This window comes from Triplophysa rosa, linkage group LG10 (genome assembly GCF_024868665.1).
Source record: "Triplophysa rosa linkage group LG10, Trosa_1v2, whole genome shotgun sequence".
In the NCBI taxonomy this organism is placed as follows: domain Eukaryota; kingdom Metazoa; phylum Chordata; class Actinopteri; order Cypriniformes; family Nemacheilidae; genus Triplophysa; species Triplophysa rosa.
In genome coordinates, this window is record NC_079899.1 from 14,873,351 (window position 1) to 14,889,496 (window position 16,146).

At 37.4% G+C, this 16,146-nt stretch overlaps 1 protein-coding gene across 1 annotated transcript in view; it reads right to left on the minus strand.

The window, feature by feature from the left end:
- Nucleotides 1–14,132, minus strand: part of prkd1 (protein kinase D1) — a 35,477-nt gene extending 21,345 nt beyond the window's left edge. The window contains exon 1 of the mRNA XM_057344630.1: nt 12,348–14,132. Within this exon, the coding sequence (XP_057200613.1) occupies nt 12,348–12,512 (165 nt within the window). The 5' untranslated portion in view covers nt 12,513–14,132. The remainder of the gene's footprint in view (nt 1–12,347) is intronic.
- Between the last annotated feature and the right edge of the window lie 2,014 nt (nt 14,133–16,146).

Consider the following 16,146-nt stretch of genomic DNA (forward strand, 5'->3'; position numbering starts at 1 on the left):
GTCTTGCTTTTCTTGACCTAGTGGCAGGATCATGACAGAACCTCTTGTTTCATGTGGAGAGAGGCGTTTTGGCCCCTGTTGGCCTTCCACTCTCCGGTGTCGCGTCTCTTTTCCCGCCCTTTCGTCTCATTAGTTGTATCGTTAATTAGTTCATGCCCCGCACCTGTCCCTCTTGATTTGTCCCCTTATTTAATGCCCCTGTGTCTCTTGTCTTGTGCTGGTTCATTGTGCTGTGTCGTGTTTCATGTGGGTGAGTTCTTGTCCTGTTAAGTGTAGTTTAGTCTTGTGTAATATGTAGTAAATGTTATTCTTAGTCTCGTTTAGTGTAGTTAGTCTTTGTTCTTATTATACTCTTGTTTTACTTCCTCGTGGGTTTTTGTTTTGTGTTTTATTATTTATTAAAAGCCTTGTTTAACCCCTTCTGCGTTTGGTCCTCTCTCCCTCTGTCTCTCACCTCACCCGAGATTCTTGACAACTATGGTAATTAATGGTGGCCAAGAACTGTTTGGTTACAAGCATTCTTCCAAATATCTTTCTCTGTGTTCATCAGAACAATTACATTTATACAGATTTGGAACAACCCGAGGTTGAGTAAATGAAGACAGAATTTTCATTTTTGGGTGAACTGTCCCTTTAAGCATTTGCATTCTGCAAATTCTGCATTTTCAAACGAGACATAAAGAGACAGCTACAGCGAGGAAAGTATGGCACAGAGAGTGAACGAATGTGGAGTGAATCCAATTTCTAAATAGAGACACTGAACATCAGTGACTCATATAAGATCTGTGTGCTTAGAAAGCGACTGTGGGATTAAAAATGTATCTGGATGCTAACAGACTGTGATAGCATACGATGATTATCAGGCTACAGGTTAAATGACTGCTAATCGCTTGCCTTGTTCCCAACCCAGTCGAATACCCATGTCACATTGACAGTATGCACATTTTTGCACAATTTCAAGCTTCTGGAAAACTGGAAAACATGCAACTACAGTCTGAAGCTCAAAAGAGGGCAACGTTTTGAGCTTGCTTCTGACTAGAACGTTGGTTTATTTCAACATAGCATTGTTTAACCACCCAGCAGAAGTGCTCACCTCCGAACGCCCACACGAGATGTACACTGCACCAAAACGTGTTAGCGTATCATTCAGTTACCGAGTACAATTCAGCAAGGTGACAGACTCACATTTGAAAAGCAAAGCGATGCAGATTTAACAAACATGAGATTCAGACACAGATTCTCCAATTTTCACATGGCATCATACTGTGTATTAGATTGAAGTCTACGCTATTAGCCGGACAAAGTATATCTGTTTTTGCTTTTCTTTCCCCCTTTTCGCTAGTTAATTGCGCAGATTCTCCCCCTCTTGTATCAATGAGTGCTACACAATGAAGAGCCACAGAAGCAAGTGTGCTTTTGAGGTCACCATGACAGCAGCCTCACTGTAACAGTGCGGGGTTGTCATGGCAGCGGACACCCAAGGCTCTTTCCTGATTGAGCACCATTCGTTTGTTTGGCACAAATGGATGCACATACAGTATATCTGCTGCATGTCTGAACCATCAAAGCTGGAGACACACCGATCCTTGTCATAAACCCCTTGGGAGATGTCTGGCTCCGATCAGTGGAATCCGCTGACAATAACTCTATGTTATTGCCACTTAGAGGGCTGCCCAGACCTCCATTCTTGATGGTCTTTCATGACTGTCATTTTCTGCCATCTCGCTGTATGTGTTTTACAGATGACAGGCTAGGACGGTGAGAGGAACATCAATTTAGATGTTGTCTTCCCTTTAAACAACTGGTTGCTGAAGCTGGTTGTCAGGGTGGAGCGAGCACTTGTGCGTGCGGAAAGAGGCAGGTATGTTGGGAAAAATGGAAGGGGATAGAAAGAGAGAGAGAGAGACCAAGCACTCAAAGCTCGTAAGGAGTGAATCATCGGTATTAACTGTCAACCCCCTCTCGCCCACGCCGTACCAGGCTCAATGCCCTGCTTTTAAAGCTAAGCCACGCCACGGTTCCTTCCTCCCAGAACCATTTTGACATCTTAATACTCCTGAGCCCTTTAATTACTTAAACTAATGATATAAACGTGTTGTCATATTGTTATACATGCATTACATAACATATATTCATAATGTACATTCTATTGCAATTACAGTACAACATTAGCTTGTATGAATACATTTTCATATCAATGCACTCCTGTTTCTATTCTAGCTAACCTAAAATTATTTTTTTTACTAAATATGTTACTGTGTGCGTATGCAATGTTTAGGAATGATTTTTAATCATTTAACCTGGAAATTGTTCGTCTGCAGGCTTTGTAACAATGCTAATTAGGACGATGACATCCGGCAATGTTATTATAGTCATAGTCTGTAATACACTCAGAACTGCGCGTATTAAGTTTGATGTAGGCTACATGAGGGCTGCCCTGCGATGTCAGACACTGTGTTCTGTTATACGAGGCAGGGGAGTGGGTGGGAAGCTCAATAGCTGATATCAATTCGATGTCAAATTATTGGACCCTTTTACCAAATTAACGTGACACTTCACATAACAATAAAAGATTCTCTTGCCAAGTCACCTGACCTGAGAAAAGAATTCAGCCAAAAAATGGTAAAAAATCACAAAAGCAACACGGGCATGTAGTGTAGTAGGAGATGATACCAAAATCAATACCATGAAAAGGAGAGACCAGTGATGATGTCAGTTTTTACTTTTATGGACAATAAATAGATGCTGTTGATAAACATACAGTAAGATCAAAAGCAAATAAATAAATAAATAAAGCAATATACAATATGTGATGCTTTAAGGTATTCAAATCCATTTAAACTCCATACTAAATTCATATTTAAAATCTGAAAAAGGAAAAAAGAACGTGGTACATAAAAGCAAATCTGACAACATTATTGCAAACCATTGCAATATGCATATTGTGATATGCACATTTGTAGTATTTTGATATTTCAATATATTGTGCAGCAATGGTGTGTCTTCTCATGGAATGTACTGTAGTTATTTAGTGCAAAGCATGAGTGAGTCCTGCATACGTCACAGACAAAAACAAATCAGCTTGGAAATGATATGTGTCGTGTATTAAGGAAAAGGATGCTACTGTGTTGCCTTGCTGTAATTTTTCAGAATACCGGCATATTATTTGTCTTAAGAGTGTTTGTCTTGTTGTGGCATGAATGAATTATGCTGATTAGTTTTTGTTTTGTTGTTTTCTGCTTTTGCTTACACAGTTCTTCTCGAGTTTGTTGTCACTCTCAGTTATTTGTTATGCTGATTATTTACTCATCTTTTTATGTGTCAATATTAGTTTGGTATATGTGTGATTTAGTTTTGATGCTCATGCGTGCCTAGTTGAACATGTCAGTTTATTGGTTCCTAAATTTACCAATAAGTATAAGTTTACAAAAATTAGTCCATCAGCATGTCACATACAGTATGTACCCATGTATTCAACATAGAAAGCACTTTTTCTATATACTGTACTGTCAGGCAATACAATAACAATCTGAGAGTATATAGGGGTTGATTGTCATGAAATCTTGGTTTTCAAGATTTCCAACATGATTAAAAAAAAAGACTTGCATTAATAAATTTCCTTTTGAGGTGTTAAAACCAAGGTCAGACATGTTTAAAGCATTAATTTATAAACTTTTATTGACAATTTATTTGAACAATTTCTTCAAAACATCAAAACTTAATCGTCTACAAATGTCAACAAAAAAAAGAGAAGCTGATGCCTAAGCAAGCTTTTTTCATCATACATAATTAGACATTAATGAAGTATAGAAAATTATAAATGTAACATCTTTTTAAATGCAGAAAACTACCTGTATTGGTAAAAAATAATCAATAATGTTGTGTACACAATACGACAAGAGAATATTAAACTTTTAACTAGAGAAATAAAAATAAATCTGTTAACTATTTGAAAGGTACTGGAAGATGTTACAAACTAAATCAAGCTCAATGTAAAGATTTATAATGCATTAATATTCTGTCAATGTTTTTTGTCATTTGAGAACATCTAAGATCATTTGAGATTATCCAATTTGTTTTTTCAGAATTTTTGTTTTGTTCTGTTTTGTTTTGTTTAAATTAGGCAAGGCATGGCACGTTTATTTATATAAACTTTATACGCAAAGGTAATTTAAAGTGCTTTACATAAAAATGTCAAGCACAACATATCATGCACTCAGACATAGCTGCACTCTAAAAAAAGCCATAAAAATAGGGCACAATATACTGTATTAATATGAAGGAATTTTCCGTGTTCATTTTTACAGTTGTTTTACCTGTATTTTACATTTTGCACTGCATTCATTTGCATTTTAGCATTAACGGAAATGTCTGTAAAATAAAGGAAAATGTACTGGTAATTTTCTGCCAGTACTTTATCTGTTTTTTTACGGGATTTTTTTTACAGTATGGTTGTATTATGATAATTACATTTTCAGCAACAATTGCAATAAAATGCAAAAAATAATTCATTTATGTGTTAAAAGAAACAATAATCTTTAGTATGATCATTTTTTTGTGTCAGTAAATTATGTTTTATATTTAAAATCATTACTGCCGTCATGTTTTAGTGGTTTCGTGAGAATGATCTGTGCAGAACATATATTGTGCCTGTCTTTGCACATCTACCACAACCTCAAATAAAGAACAATTCAGAGAGCCAATGCCCCTAGACAGCATGAACTCTAACCACCATCGGTCAATCAGGCTGCCCAAGCCATGTGTAGTCTGCAGGTTAGCAGCTGCTAGCTGTGCTGTAACAACCACTGATCAATACTATTGGAGCATTGCTCCTCCATTTTTACACCCCATACACACACAAGGAAGCATGTTCTGTCAAAGATATGGCTGCTGTATACAGATATATTAAACAAAGTAAATGTTGATCTGTTTTCTATTCTTTCTTATATTCTAAAATAAGAAACAATGAGATGTGCTCATGTGGTAAACAATGTTTGTCACCTCAAAATGTGACTAAACAACCCTAAATTAAAGGTAATGTTGAAAATTCAACCTGTTTACTGTATATTAGATTTACACAAAAGCGAGTTTTTAAACTTTATAATTCCACGACGGTATATACGATGCAGTTCAGAGCTTGATATTAAGATCCTTCCTGTGGCTCAGTGGTCAGAGCATGGCGTTAGCAAAGCCAAGGTCATGGGTTCGATCCCAGGGATTGCACATACATAGAAACAAATGTACAATATAATGCAATGTAAGACGCTTTGGATAAAAGCGTCTACCAAATGCTTAAATGTAAATGTAAGATCTCATTCCCATACATTTACATGTACTTAATCCTACAGTATGAAAGATCGTCTGGGTGAGCAGCTCTGTAAAGTACTGCACACTATCTAATTACAGCTCACTTTTAGGACTGCTAAGATTCTCATTGTCACCTTAATAGCTGTATGTTCACACTTTATTAGTGAGTATTTTGCAGCTCTCTTCCTCAATACCGCATGCCCACTAACTAACCCCTGGCAAAGTGCACTCGGCTGGAGACAGCGCAAGTTCTGTTGGGCTTTGAGGTGCTACAGCAGATCATTAAAATAACATGACAGGCTTAGCGGGTGGTACATCTCTAAATTGACTTTATAATTTCGATATTTTTTGCCTATGATAAGGTGAGCTGGACTCCCGCGCACAGCATGCGCCGCAACAATCGTGAAACAACACGTTAGCTGAGATTTGCATGCTTTCTGTAGTCGTTAAACTAATTTCTGTTGTTTCTAATAAATACAATATTTATTACTCAATAGAATCTATTAACCAGGAGTTATTATTGAAGGTACACAGCAAAATCGCCAGTGTTAAAAAGGGTCAAATTAACTCTCACAGTGTTTATATAATCCACACTTTGAGAGTGTGGATTATATATACTGAGTGTTAATTTGACCTTTTATAACACTGGCAATTTTACTGTGTAGCGTTTGTTTGGCATTTGGTTTATGAAATGAGGTTAATCAAAGCTATTTTTTCTGTTAAAATCTTTACACAAACCTTTCAGTACATTTTTAAAAGCATATGTCAAAGGTTGTTTTAGTTGTTAAAAATAAATAAGTGCTAAGTGCTTTGTTTTAAAGCCATAACGTTTAAAAGACTTAGTTCAACCAAAATAAACAATTTAGTAACCCTTCACCCACATATCATTTCAAACCACAAATGAATAATGGGAACACTCAACAATAAGGTTGTATTTGCTAACATTAGTAAATACATTAACTAACATGAACTGACAATGTTAATGTTAGTTAATGTAAATACAAAAATTCATGTTACTTCATGGTGCATTAACTAATGCTAACAGTTATAACGTTTGATTTAAAAAATGTATTAGTAAATATTAAAATTCACATGAACTGAGATTAATAAATGCTGTGGAAGTATTGTTCATTGTTAGTTCATGTTAGCTGATGCATTAACCAATTTTTTGAAAATACAACCGTATTGTAAAATTTTACCTAAATAATTTCCTCTCTCTCTTTCTTATCGTTTCATACCCATATTACAAAAGAAAATAGCCAAAAATGTCTCTTTTTCCATACAATACAACCACTGTGGTCACCATCCACTTTAATTCAGCAAAATATCTCATATTCTATTAAAGAAAATAATGTGAAAAGAATGTTTATTTTTAGTAAACTGTTCCTTTAAGGTTTGACCTAAGCGTATCCCTGGTTGTTCTGCACGTATACTAGACATCTATTCACCTTTGCAAGTGCATAGATGTCTTTTAATGGAAAGCTTTGGTGATCAGACCACAAACAAACCATATATAACAGTGTTCGCGCGCGGTGAGACCCTGGCACCGTTCTCCCGAGGAGATAATTGTGTTTTCCGAACCCTCCACCAACGCCCATGAAAATGAGGTAACCTTCCAGTAAACTGACAAATGCTACATATTTTTAGCTAGAGCCACAGAATCATACACAACAACAAAAATCCACTTTCTACGTTTAGCTACCTTGCAAGCCGATTGGCTGGGTGCTTCGTGGTGCTGTCACATGTTGTTGCAAAATTGAGATGAATGGGAGGCTATGAAGCCATGGTCCTCAAAAGAAGACACACACGCACATGTGCACGCATACACACTGTGATGTCTCTCATGGTAATGAAAGCAGCTCTTTGAATACTCTCCAGAAACAGCTGCTCGACAATGGCTATGTGTAGCTCTCATCTCTTACCACAGTGTGGGTGTGTACATCTGTGTGTGTGTCTGCAAGTGCGTGACCCCATCACACATGGCTCTCGTCATCATAATGGCACTCGGATAAGTACTTCACAGGCAATCATAATCAGTTGCCAAGCAACAAGAAAGACTCGCACAGAAAGACCAGCGCTGAGATGACCATATAAGCTAATATCAATAATTCCCGTATAATATCAAAACCATTAAAATGCATAATTGCGTTAATATCTACATCTTTCAGAGATCCAAGCGAGATGGAGCCTATTTCATCTCAACAACCTGAACAGCAAAATACGGCTGTCTTTTAAGACGGTTTACAGAAAGACTCCATTGTAAACCAAGCCAAAGATCAGTGTCATTAAACAGAGCCACACGACAACAACATTCATTTTTTTACTCGTTTCAGACCTGTGATGGATGCATTAGGCTGACGTGAAATCGCTCATCAAACGCGAGCAGCTCTTTGGCGCAGCCTTCATCAGCTCATGCTCATCTGCCAGCCATGTCTATGTTATGGACTGAGCAATGGATCGGTTAGCGCTTAGCATGAAGAGTGCGGCAGCCCCGCTGATTAATAAGAACACTTTGAGGAGCGGTAATGCAAAAAGGTGCAAACTTCAAACAAAGGCGCTATCACTTTAATTAAGCCTGATAATCCAGAGCACTAATGGATTCACAGTCTATTAGGCAGCCCCTTGATAGCACTAAGGACTTTTGTCAATGTGAGAAAGAAAGGAAGACGGTAAAGAGTTTTTATTTCTTTTCACTGCCTATAAGATCAGGTCATAATTCTGCCCTTTGTTGCTTGTTTTGTTTTTACAGTCTTACAGTGTGTTTGGGAAAATACTTTTTTTCTACACACTTCTTTTTATGTGCATATATAGAATTACACTTATCCAAAATGCACTCAAAGTATACATTTTTTTGTAGATGTGTTCACTGGGACTCGAACCCACAACCTTTGCATTGCTCTGCTGATTAAACTACATAATACCAAATGTTGTGAGAAATTCGTCTTATGTATTTGCTTTGGAAATATTACAGGATCTGTCTGGGGAGCGAATTGCTGTTTAAAAAAACACTTCCAAATAAATCAAGACAACACAAAACATTTGGGCAGCACTTGATTTTTATCCACTGAAATGGACTGGATGGTCTGTTATACACACACCGATCTATAAAAATGACTGGATTGCTCATGACGTCATTACACTGAAGCCACCGCTGCGCCATGTTGGTATGCCCAAACATTCTATTAAATGAATAGGGAGTTATTACGCATTAATGATACAACAGTATCTTACCAGTTCGCATTTTTATATCTTAAAGCAACACTCCTCCGAAAAATGAAAATTCTGTCATGAATTACTCACCCTCAAGTCGTTCGTCAACCCTAGGACCTCCGTTTATCTTTAAAACGCAAATTAAGATAGTTTTGAAGAGGTTCGTGAGCTTTATGACTCATCCATAGACTGCAACGCAACCAAACTTCAAAGCACTGAAAGTGAGTAAAGACATCGTTGAAATAGTCCATGTCACTCCAATTATATAAAGCGACGAGGATACGTTTTGTGCGCAGACAACCAATAATACAGACTATATTCAACTATATTCCTGACTAGTGTTAGTTTCCAACGCGCGTTTACGGTGCATCCGGGGTCGCGCATGTGTCGTGCTGACGATAGTTGAATATAAATCTGTATTTTTGGTTTTTAAGTGCATATGGAAAGGAAAGTTGTTTCAGAAGATGGTAAACTCAATAACAATAACTCGATAATAATTTGATTGTAAAAAGCTATGCTTTTATTGTTTGTATTTGAATATTTATTTAAATATAGCTTAGCTGAGAACTTATCCGTCAATATTTCTGTTGTAAATGATGTGTAGTCCTTCCATTTCTAAGTCTGAATATTTCTACAGTAGGCCCTATGTTATTTCATCATAGAAGATCAGGCAGTAATCCAAGTCAGGACAGAATGTCTCTCAGAATTTGACTCGGGAGCATTTGGACATGTCTTCATTTAGTGAAGACCTTTTGCCACCAATACTATCAAATCTACATGCCCTTTTATGTGGCTCTCTGCTAAATTATTTTTTATAAATTATCCCCCTCAGTCTGACCCTGTAATCCTAATGTTGTTGCTGTAACAACTTTCTCAAAGTGGAGCAACAGTTTGCACTGTAGCAAATATCCTCATGTCTTGATCTGCCATAAGAAAGCTATATAAACCATCCTCAAATATAAATCTATTATTCTCAGCACTGTCAAACTAGGCATCACTGTGTTTTAAAACATTTGAAGATTGTATTATGGTAAAACTATCTAATAGTCTCTTCAGTTTGCTCATGGTAAAGCAATCCTGCTCTACCTTTCATGGTCTGTCTGAGATCTGAGTGAGGGTTGTTCTTGATCCTCCAATCTCAAGAGACATTTGTCTTCTCTTCTGCACTTGAACCACTCACTGGCTGAGACCTTAAAGCTAACATGTGTCATTTTTTTAAATGTTGAAATATTGAAGTCAGCATGCAATTAAAAATGATAATTCTAATTGTTTTACACAGTGTTGCAGTATTTATTATAAATGATTTATCCGTGCACATCATTATTATTTTTAATTCATTTGCACTTGAAATCTTTAATCAAAAACTTTAACTTCCTCCCCCCTACTATTAACTTCCGGGAACTATTGAGAGGTTCCATGAACCGCCATTGCTGTGAAAATACTGTTCCATTGGAGTCAATGGAGTTGACAGGCGGGGCTTCAATGACTGACTGATTGCAAACTTTCAACGATCCAATCAGTACTCGATGAACGAAATCAAGTCCTGCCCGACATTTTTTCTCATTTCAGAAGTTGTTTCACGATACAGAAAAAAGACAATCGCTACTTTCGTTTCATACCGATTTTAATGCATAAATTGCGCAAAAAGCTAAACAAAACGTATTCCCCATACCACTACCCCATTCCAAAAAATACAACTAAACAATACAAGCACAGACTGCCTGCACAGCAAAAAGTCACCTTTATTTCATACACACTTGTTCAACATCTCACATTAACTATTTAAAGTGTTAAATGCTGTGTGTGCTTAAACTCAGGAGAGCCTCTCTATCTGAGAACACATATGCAAGGCGTTGAAAGAGCCCAGGTTAGATTTGTTCTCATTCTGATTTTTTTCTTCTAAGCAAATTTAAACACATACTTTTGTTTTACAAAACACATACTGACAACCTCAAGCCAGAGAAAATGTGTTTCTTGTTAAGCGTCACATGACGCTTGTTGTTATTATGCTTATCAAAATACTGCTCTGTATTTTAACACTACAAACTGCAACCTGTGCACTTTGTGTCACCAAATAAACCGGCATGTCGCGAGGGAGAGAAAATTTTTTTAAGAAAGATTTGATAATGGTGACAAATTGTGTTGTTGTCAACGCCTCGTGCCTCGTTGCAAACTTTGCAAGACGTGTACAATGGGTAATATTTATGGAAAAGTACTACTATCGTTCTGGTGATGTGTCACAGCACAGGTGCTTATAAAACAGAAACTGCATTTTTGCTAAAATATATTTATAACTGTGTGGTGATGCCATCTAAGTTGCTTTTCAAGGGGTGGTGACAATCTGTCTATTGTGTTATCATAGTGTTATGCTGTTATGAGAACATGAAGCCACACAAAACACTTGCAAAACTTTATGAAGTACTTGTGAGTTCACACGCTGGTCTATTACATTAGATGTATATGGAAAGGCTGCAAGGTGGGGCTTTCTGTCACTGGGGCTGAAATGAGATAAGTCGATGTTTGGGTGATCCCCAGCCTTCACCCAAACTCTTTACTCAACATTAACGTAAAATATGGTAGATATTTTGATTGCTGGTACGCAATTGGCTATAAGCATGGAACATTTTCAAGAATTTCGACAATAATACGAGCCAGCTGGAAAACCTCCGGTGAACCACCAGTTGTGACGGTATCTTCAATCGTCTGTGGCAGCTTTAGCAACACCAACAATGTAACAGTTTATAATCAGAAATAACATAATCTGTTTTATATTCAGGTCTAGCATGAATGTGTTGTTTAAACGTAAAAACAACATGAAAGACATTTCAGCATTGTGAGTGGACAATAGCTGAGTACTTTTGGGTCAGTGTTTCAAAATTCATTGACGTCGCTCGTACATTTAAAGTTTGGACTGTTGGTGTGTAATCCAGTATAGTTATTCACCTCTGGCAACAGACTATTCTGGTTTAAAAACAGAAAAACAGCTGCTTTAAAACAATTTGTAACTTAAACTGTTGGCCTTACCAACAATATGAATGTGAAGAGTATTTTGTTTGTCTAAATATAGTGTTGTTGTCACTGCTCACTGCTCATATTAGTGCTAGTTCATTGATGTCAATAAAAATGTTCAGGTTTAAAACAAGGCCACACCAGGCTAAAAGTTATCAAGTGAGGCAAAATAATGCTTTACTTTATATTAGATGTGATCTGTGATGTGTTTCTACGTATAAACAAAAGAAAACAGCAAACCTCTGGGCATGATATCTGGACACTATTAAAATAAGGCAATACTGTATGATAAACAGGCCCGCAGTGCTGTGTGCTACAAAACCTGCACTAGTTCAATAAGTACCTGACGTCAGCATGTGGCGTCATCGCTGTCAATAGAAAATACAATGCAGAAGCCTTCATGAATCCAGTGTGTTCTATTACTGAATTATCATATAGTCTGACAAGAATTCATTTTTAATTCATTTTACCGTTGTTTGATCTCATTGAAAAATGCGTTGGAAGTTTGAGGCTCATTTTAGATTTTGTATCAGAGTTCTACAAACTCGGTTTTCCTGTATCAATAATGGCCAAATAAATAGCTGTGCTATCGTTGGGGGTCATTTAAATAATCTTGTAAAAAATACACAAATGTCAACATTTAGAGCAAGTATCATACTAACTTGACATTCAGAGCAATGTTGGCTATTGGAAAACTCGTCGAGTAAAAGTTATATCTCAACTTCCGACCTTAACTTCTATTATTTACGCCATAATTACAGCTATGGCATTCATAACGTGAATGGCACTGAATGAAACATGAGGATTATGGAAAGTGTTACCTTCTGGTCCACGATGGAGCATGCCATCTCTCGGACCTGCGCCAGGCTGAACTCGCCGGAGTCCAGCAGGACGGGTTCCCGGCTCAACCCGATCTGGATCTGGAAGGAAATGCCTTGCGACCCCGGGAGGGGGCTCGGCGGTCGGATTACCGGAGGCACGCTCATATGAATCCCCTGGTGTCACAACGATCACGACTGGACAGCGGTCGAATGAGGCTGTTTGATCGGTCAGCGCGCCGCGACGAGTTCACACACCGGTTGCGCGAGCTGAGCCAAACTTCAGATCCCTAAAGACGTTAATGCGGGAAAAGACGAAAGACACGAATTTGAAGGAAAAACGATAGAGGCGCGGGAACGCAAAGAGTTATTTGGACATTAAGAGGCGATGATGATGATGATGATGATGGAGATATAGACGTCAGATATGTTTAATGTTGGGCTCTGATAAAACACCGCCTCCTGGCTGTTTCTTTCATCACGGAGGTACAGATGATGCTGCAATGGCGAACAGAGATACGAATGTTAAAGTGTCTATGCTATGGATTAATACTTTTGACTTTGCAATATAGCTTATTTGTTTTTATTTTATTTCGCTTACTTAGTATGCCTGTACCCATAAGAAAATATACAGTCAATTGAAATTAACGTTGTTAGTGTATGCCCTAATAGATTCATTTCAGCATTTTCCTTAAACAATGTAGCAAAGATGCTTAGCCTATATTATAACAACTAGACTGTTACCTTTTCTCTTGAAAAAGTGAGTTGCGCTTAGGCTACTGTGCAAACACCCATGTGCAGTCCTGTTGTGGGTGGTTTGTAGTTGGCACCATAAAAACCCTATGTTCATGGTTGGCAGTGTTGCTTTGCTGTTGCTAAGGTGTTCAGAGCTTTACTGTCCCAAGTTAAAAGAGCCCGCCCCCAATTATTCAAGTAATAAGTCACTGGTCAATTACAAGCAATGGTAATAGTGACCACTATTATAAAAATATTATATTATGAGACAATTGAGGTTACTATGATCCATTTTTAGAAGAGCTGTAGGTGCCAGGTGTTGGCAGTCTGCTGTAGTAGGTGATAATGCAGATATTCCTTGTAATCTTAACTAAACTTTATTTTATGAAAGCTTTTGTCTCCAGTGGAGCACAGTATTCACACTAACGAGGACACACAAGTCAAGCTGCACCTTAAATTATTGAGGAAAAAACCTCAGCGCTCAAGGGGGTGATAGTGATCCTTAGTCTCAGACGTCACGTCCACATACTGACGGCTGAATGTCTGATGTATAGACGGTTTCAGCGGCAACAACATAAACAAACATTATGCGGCCCAAATTTAACTTCCGGTAGACCTCCGCAAAGGATCAATAACTGTTGAGTAGTTTTAATGTCATTTAATACAATTAATATACAAAGAAATATTAATATAATTGAATATGAATGTAAATTAAAATAAATGGTTATATTATAACCAAACACACGAAGTTAACTTCGGGCCAGACGCGTGCCTCTGATGAAACCTTCTATATGGCAAAACTGGAAACACTCTTTGAAGTTGATTTGATTAAATGAATTGGGAGTTGCGTTTTTACCAAACTAAGCTGAACTGTGATTGGTTGCTTTAAATGTCAATGCTTGGGTGGTTCTCGACCAATGAAAGTCCCAATAGAGTCTAGACCTTTACTCTAGACTGGTATATGATATACAATATATAGTTTTTGAATAGTCTTTATAGCAGTGTTTTTAAGGTATCATCAGGTAACAGAGGAAAAGTAAGCCCTATTCGGGTTCAACACACCAATAGATACAAAATATGTTTTTTTTAAACAACCACAGGTTTATTTTGAAACATTTTATAATGCTTACATTGACATTAGTACCTGTATATATTTATGGTTTTATTTATGAATGATCAACATTTCATACTAACACTCACACTATTTATACTATAATAGTGCAGAAAGATGCGCATTAGGACACACCCAAACCTCAAACCTAGATTGAAACGTACACACTAGGATGAAAATATGTGACCTGAGTGGGCCAACTGTGTTCATGTATACTGTACCTCTGTGTGCCGGCATTTTGTAAACAGAAGGGCTCAAGGACTTGTAGTTGCTAGGAGAGAGGCCAGCTGATGCTCGCCTCCCACGCATAGTGCAACTGTGTGCTGATCACTGCTGTAGTAAGAGACAGAAGGCCACTAATATCATTCTGTTCAATCAGACAGATCACTAATAAGACTGCTGGTTTTAGGTCAAAGCATATCCACACAGAAATTTTACCCCCAAATATTGACATGCATTGTGGCAGAATTTGTAGTAAATTTCATGAGGATGACATGGTTGTGTCTTGAAAAAATCAGTTGAATAGTTGGAATTAGTACTGTATGTCTTTTATTGTTTTATTCATTTATTTAAATGCTGAACTCAACAGTACAATGAAACAGTTCTTTAAACGAACACTGGAGGCAGTAGTGTTTTTTCTTCACTATAATGGTTTAAATGGGCATTAGAGAATAAGTGGCATTTCCATGATAACTGTGCTGTGCCACAGGTTTGCAGATTCCTCTGGATCTTTTGCAGTTGATTAAAATGTCCTGTTAAAAATCCGGTGAATGATTAACTGCCTGAATATCATTTTTTTGTCACCTGAGTTAATTATTTGCATGTCATAAAAGAAACGTTTCTTACTTTCAAAGACTTCTTATTAGTCCAGTCCTTTTTTATTTCTTTCTCTGTTTTTACTTTGTGTTGTTTGTGAATATGTGGTTAATTCTGCCCCCTTTGGGACTTCGAAATGCAACACAAGAATCAACCGCAGCACAGCATTTTGTTAAGGTGACACAAACATCGCTCACACTGCCTCCATTTCAGGTGACTGACCTTTCCGTTCGCATCGGTTCTTGTTTGATGCCGAAACTCTTCCCAATGTGCAATTTCTCATTTGACAAAGGGGACTAAAATTATTCCACCCATAAACCTGTAAAATAATCTTTCTGAAATAAATCTAAATTACAGAAGACAGGAAGTCAAAAGATTATCTGAGCATGTCACACAGAAAAAGCGGGAAACGCTGCCAGTCAATGGCATATGCCAAAGCACCTCTTGACAGATAATAAGGTTTCTCTGTGTTAGGAGTCATTACAGGTCAGGACCCCCAGCAGCATGTCATGATAATTTCTAATTGCAATTTATGTAATAAGTGGGAAAGAGTTTTAGTAACATGGTTGAAAATGGAGAATAAATGATTAGGGGCTTGGCAGAAATGACAGTTTTCAGTTCTCTCTCTCTCTCTCTCTCTCTCTCTCTGTCTCTCTCTTTCTTTTGCTGCGGCTCACTCAGCAATTAACTCAACGCCCATTACATCCTCAGTGCTGATGTGACTGACAGGGAAAATATCTATATTTATAATTACGGAGAGTGGCGTGACTGCTCTATCAAGCCTTTTTGTGACATGGAGGTTTTGACTGATACTGGTAATGTCAGATGGAGCATCTTGGGGTATTAGATGTTGTGGTTTGGGTTCGGTTAGTACATTTCTAGCAACAACCAAAATTGTATGTTTTACAAATATTATTTCTTCTATGAACATGTTAAGTCTTTTTGCGTTGATCATGTGACCAGAACCAGGTCTGTATTTAATCTCAGAATTGAATCTGCAGAAAAATCACCTAATCATCTAATACCCTGTAAACATACAATACACAGAGATCCCGAATGAACTCAGTTTGGCAATCAAAGGGTTAAAGTGGGTGCATGAAAGGAAAATAAGCACGTCTGATGCAAAACTATTGTTTCACA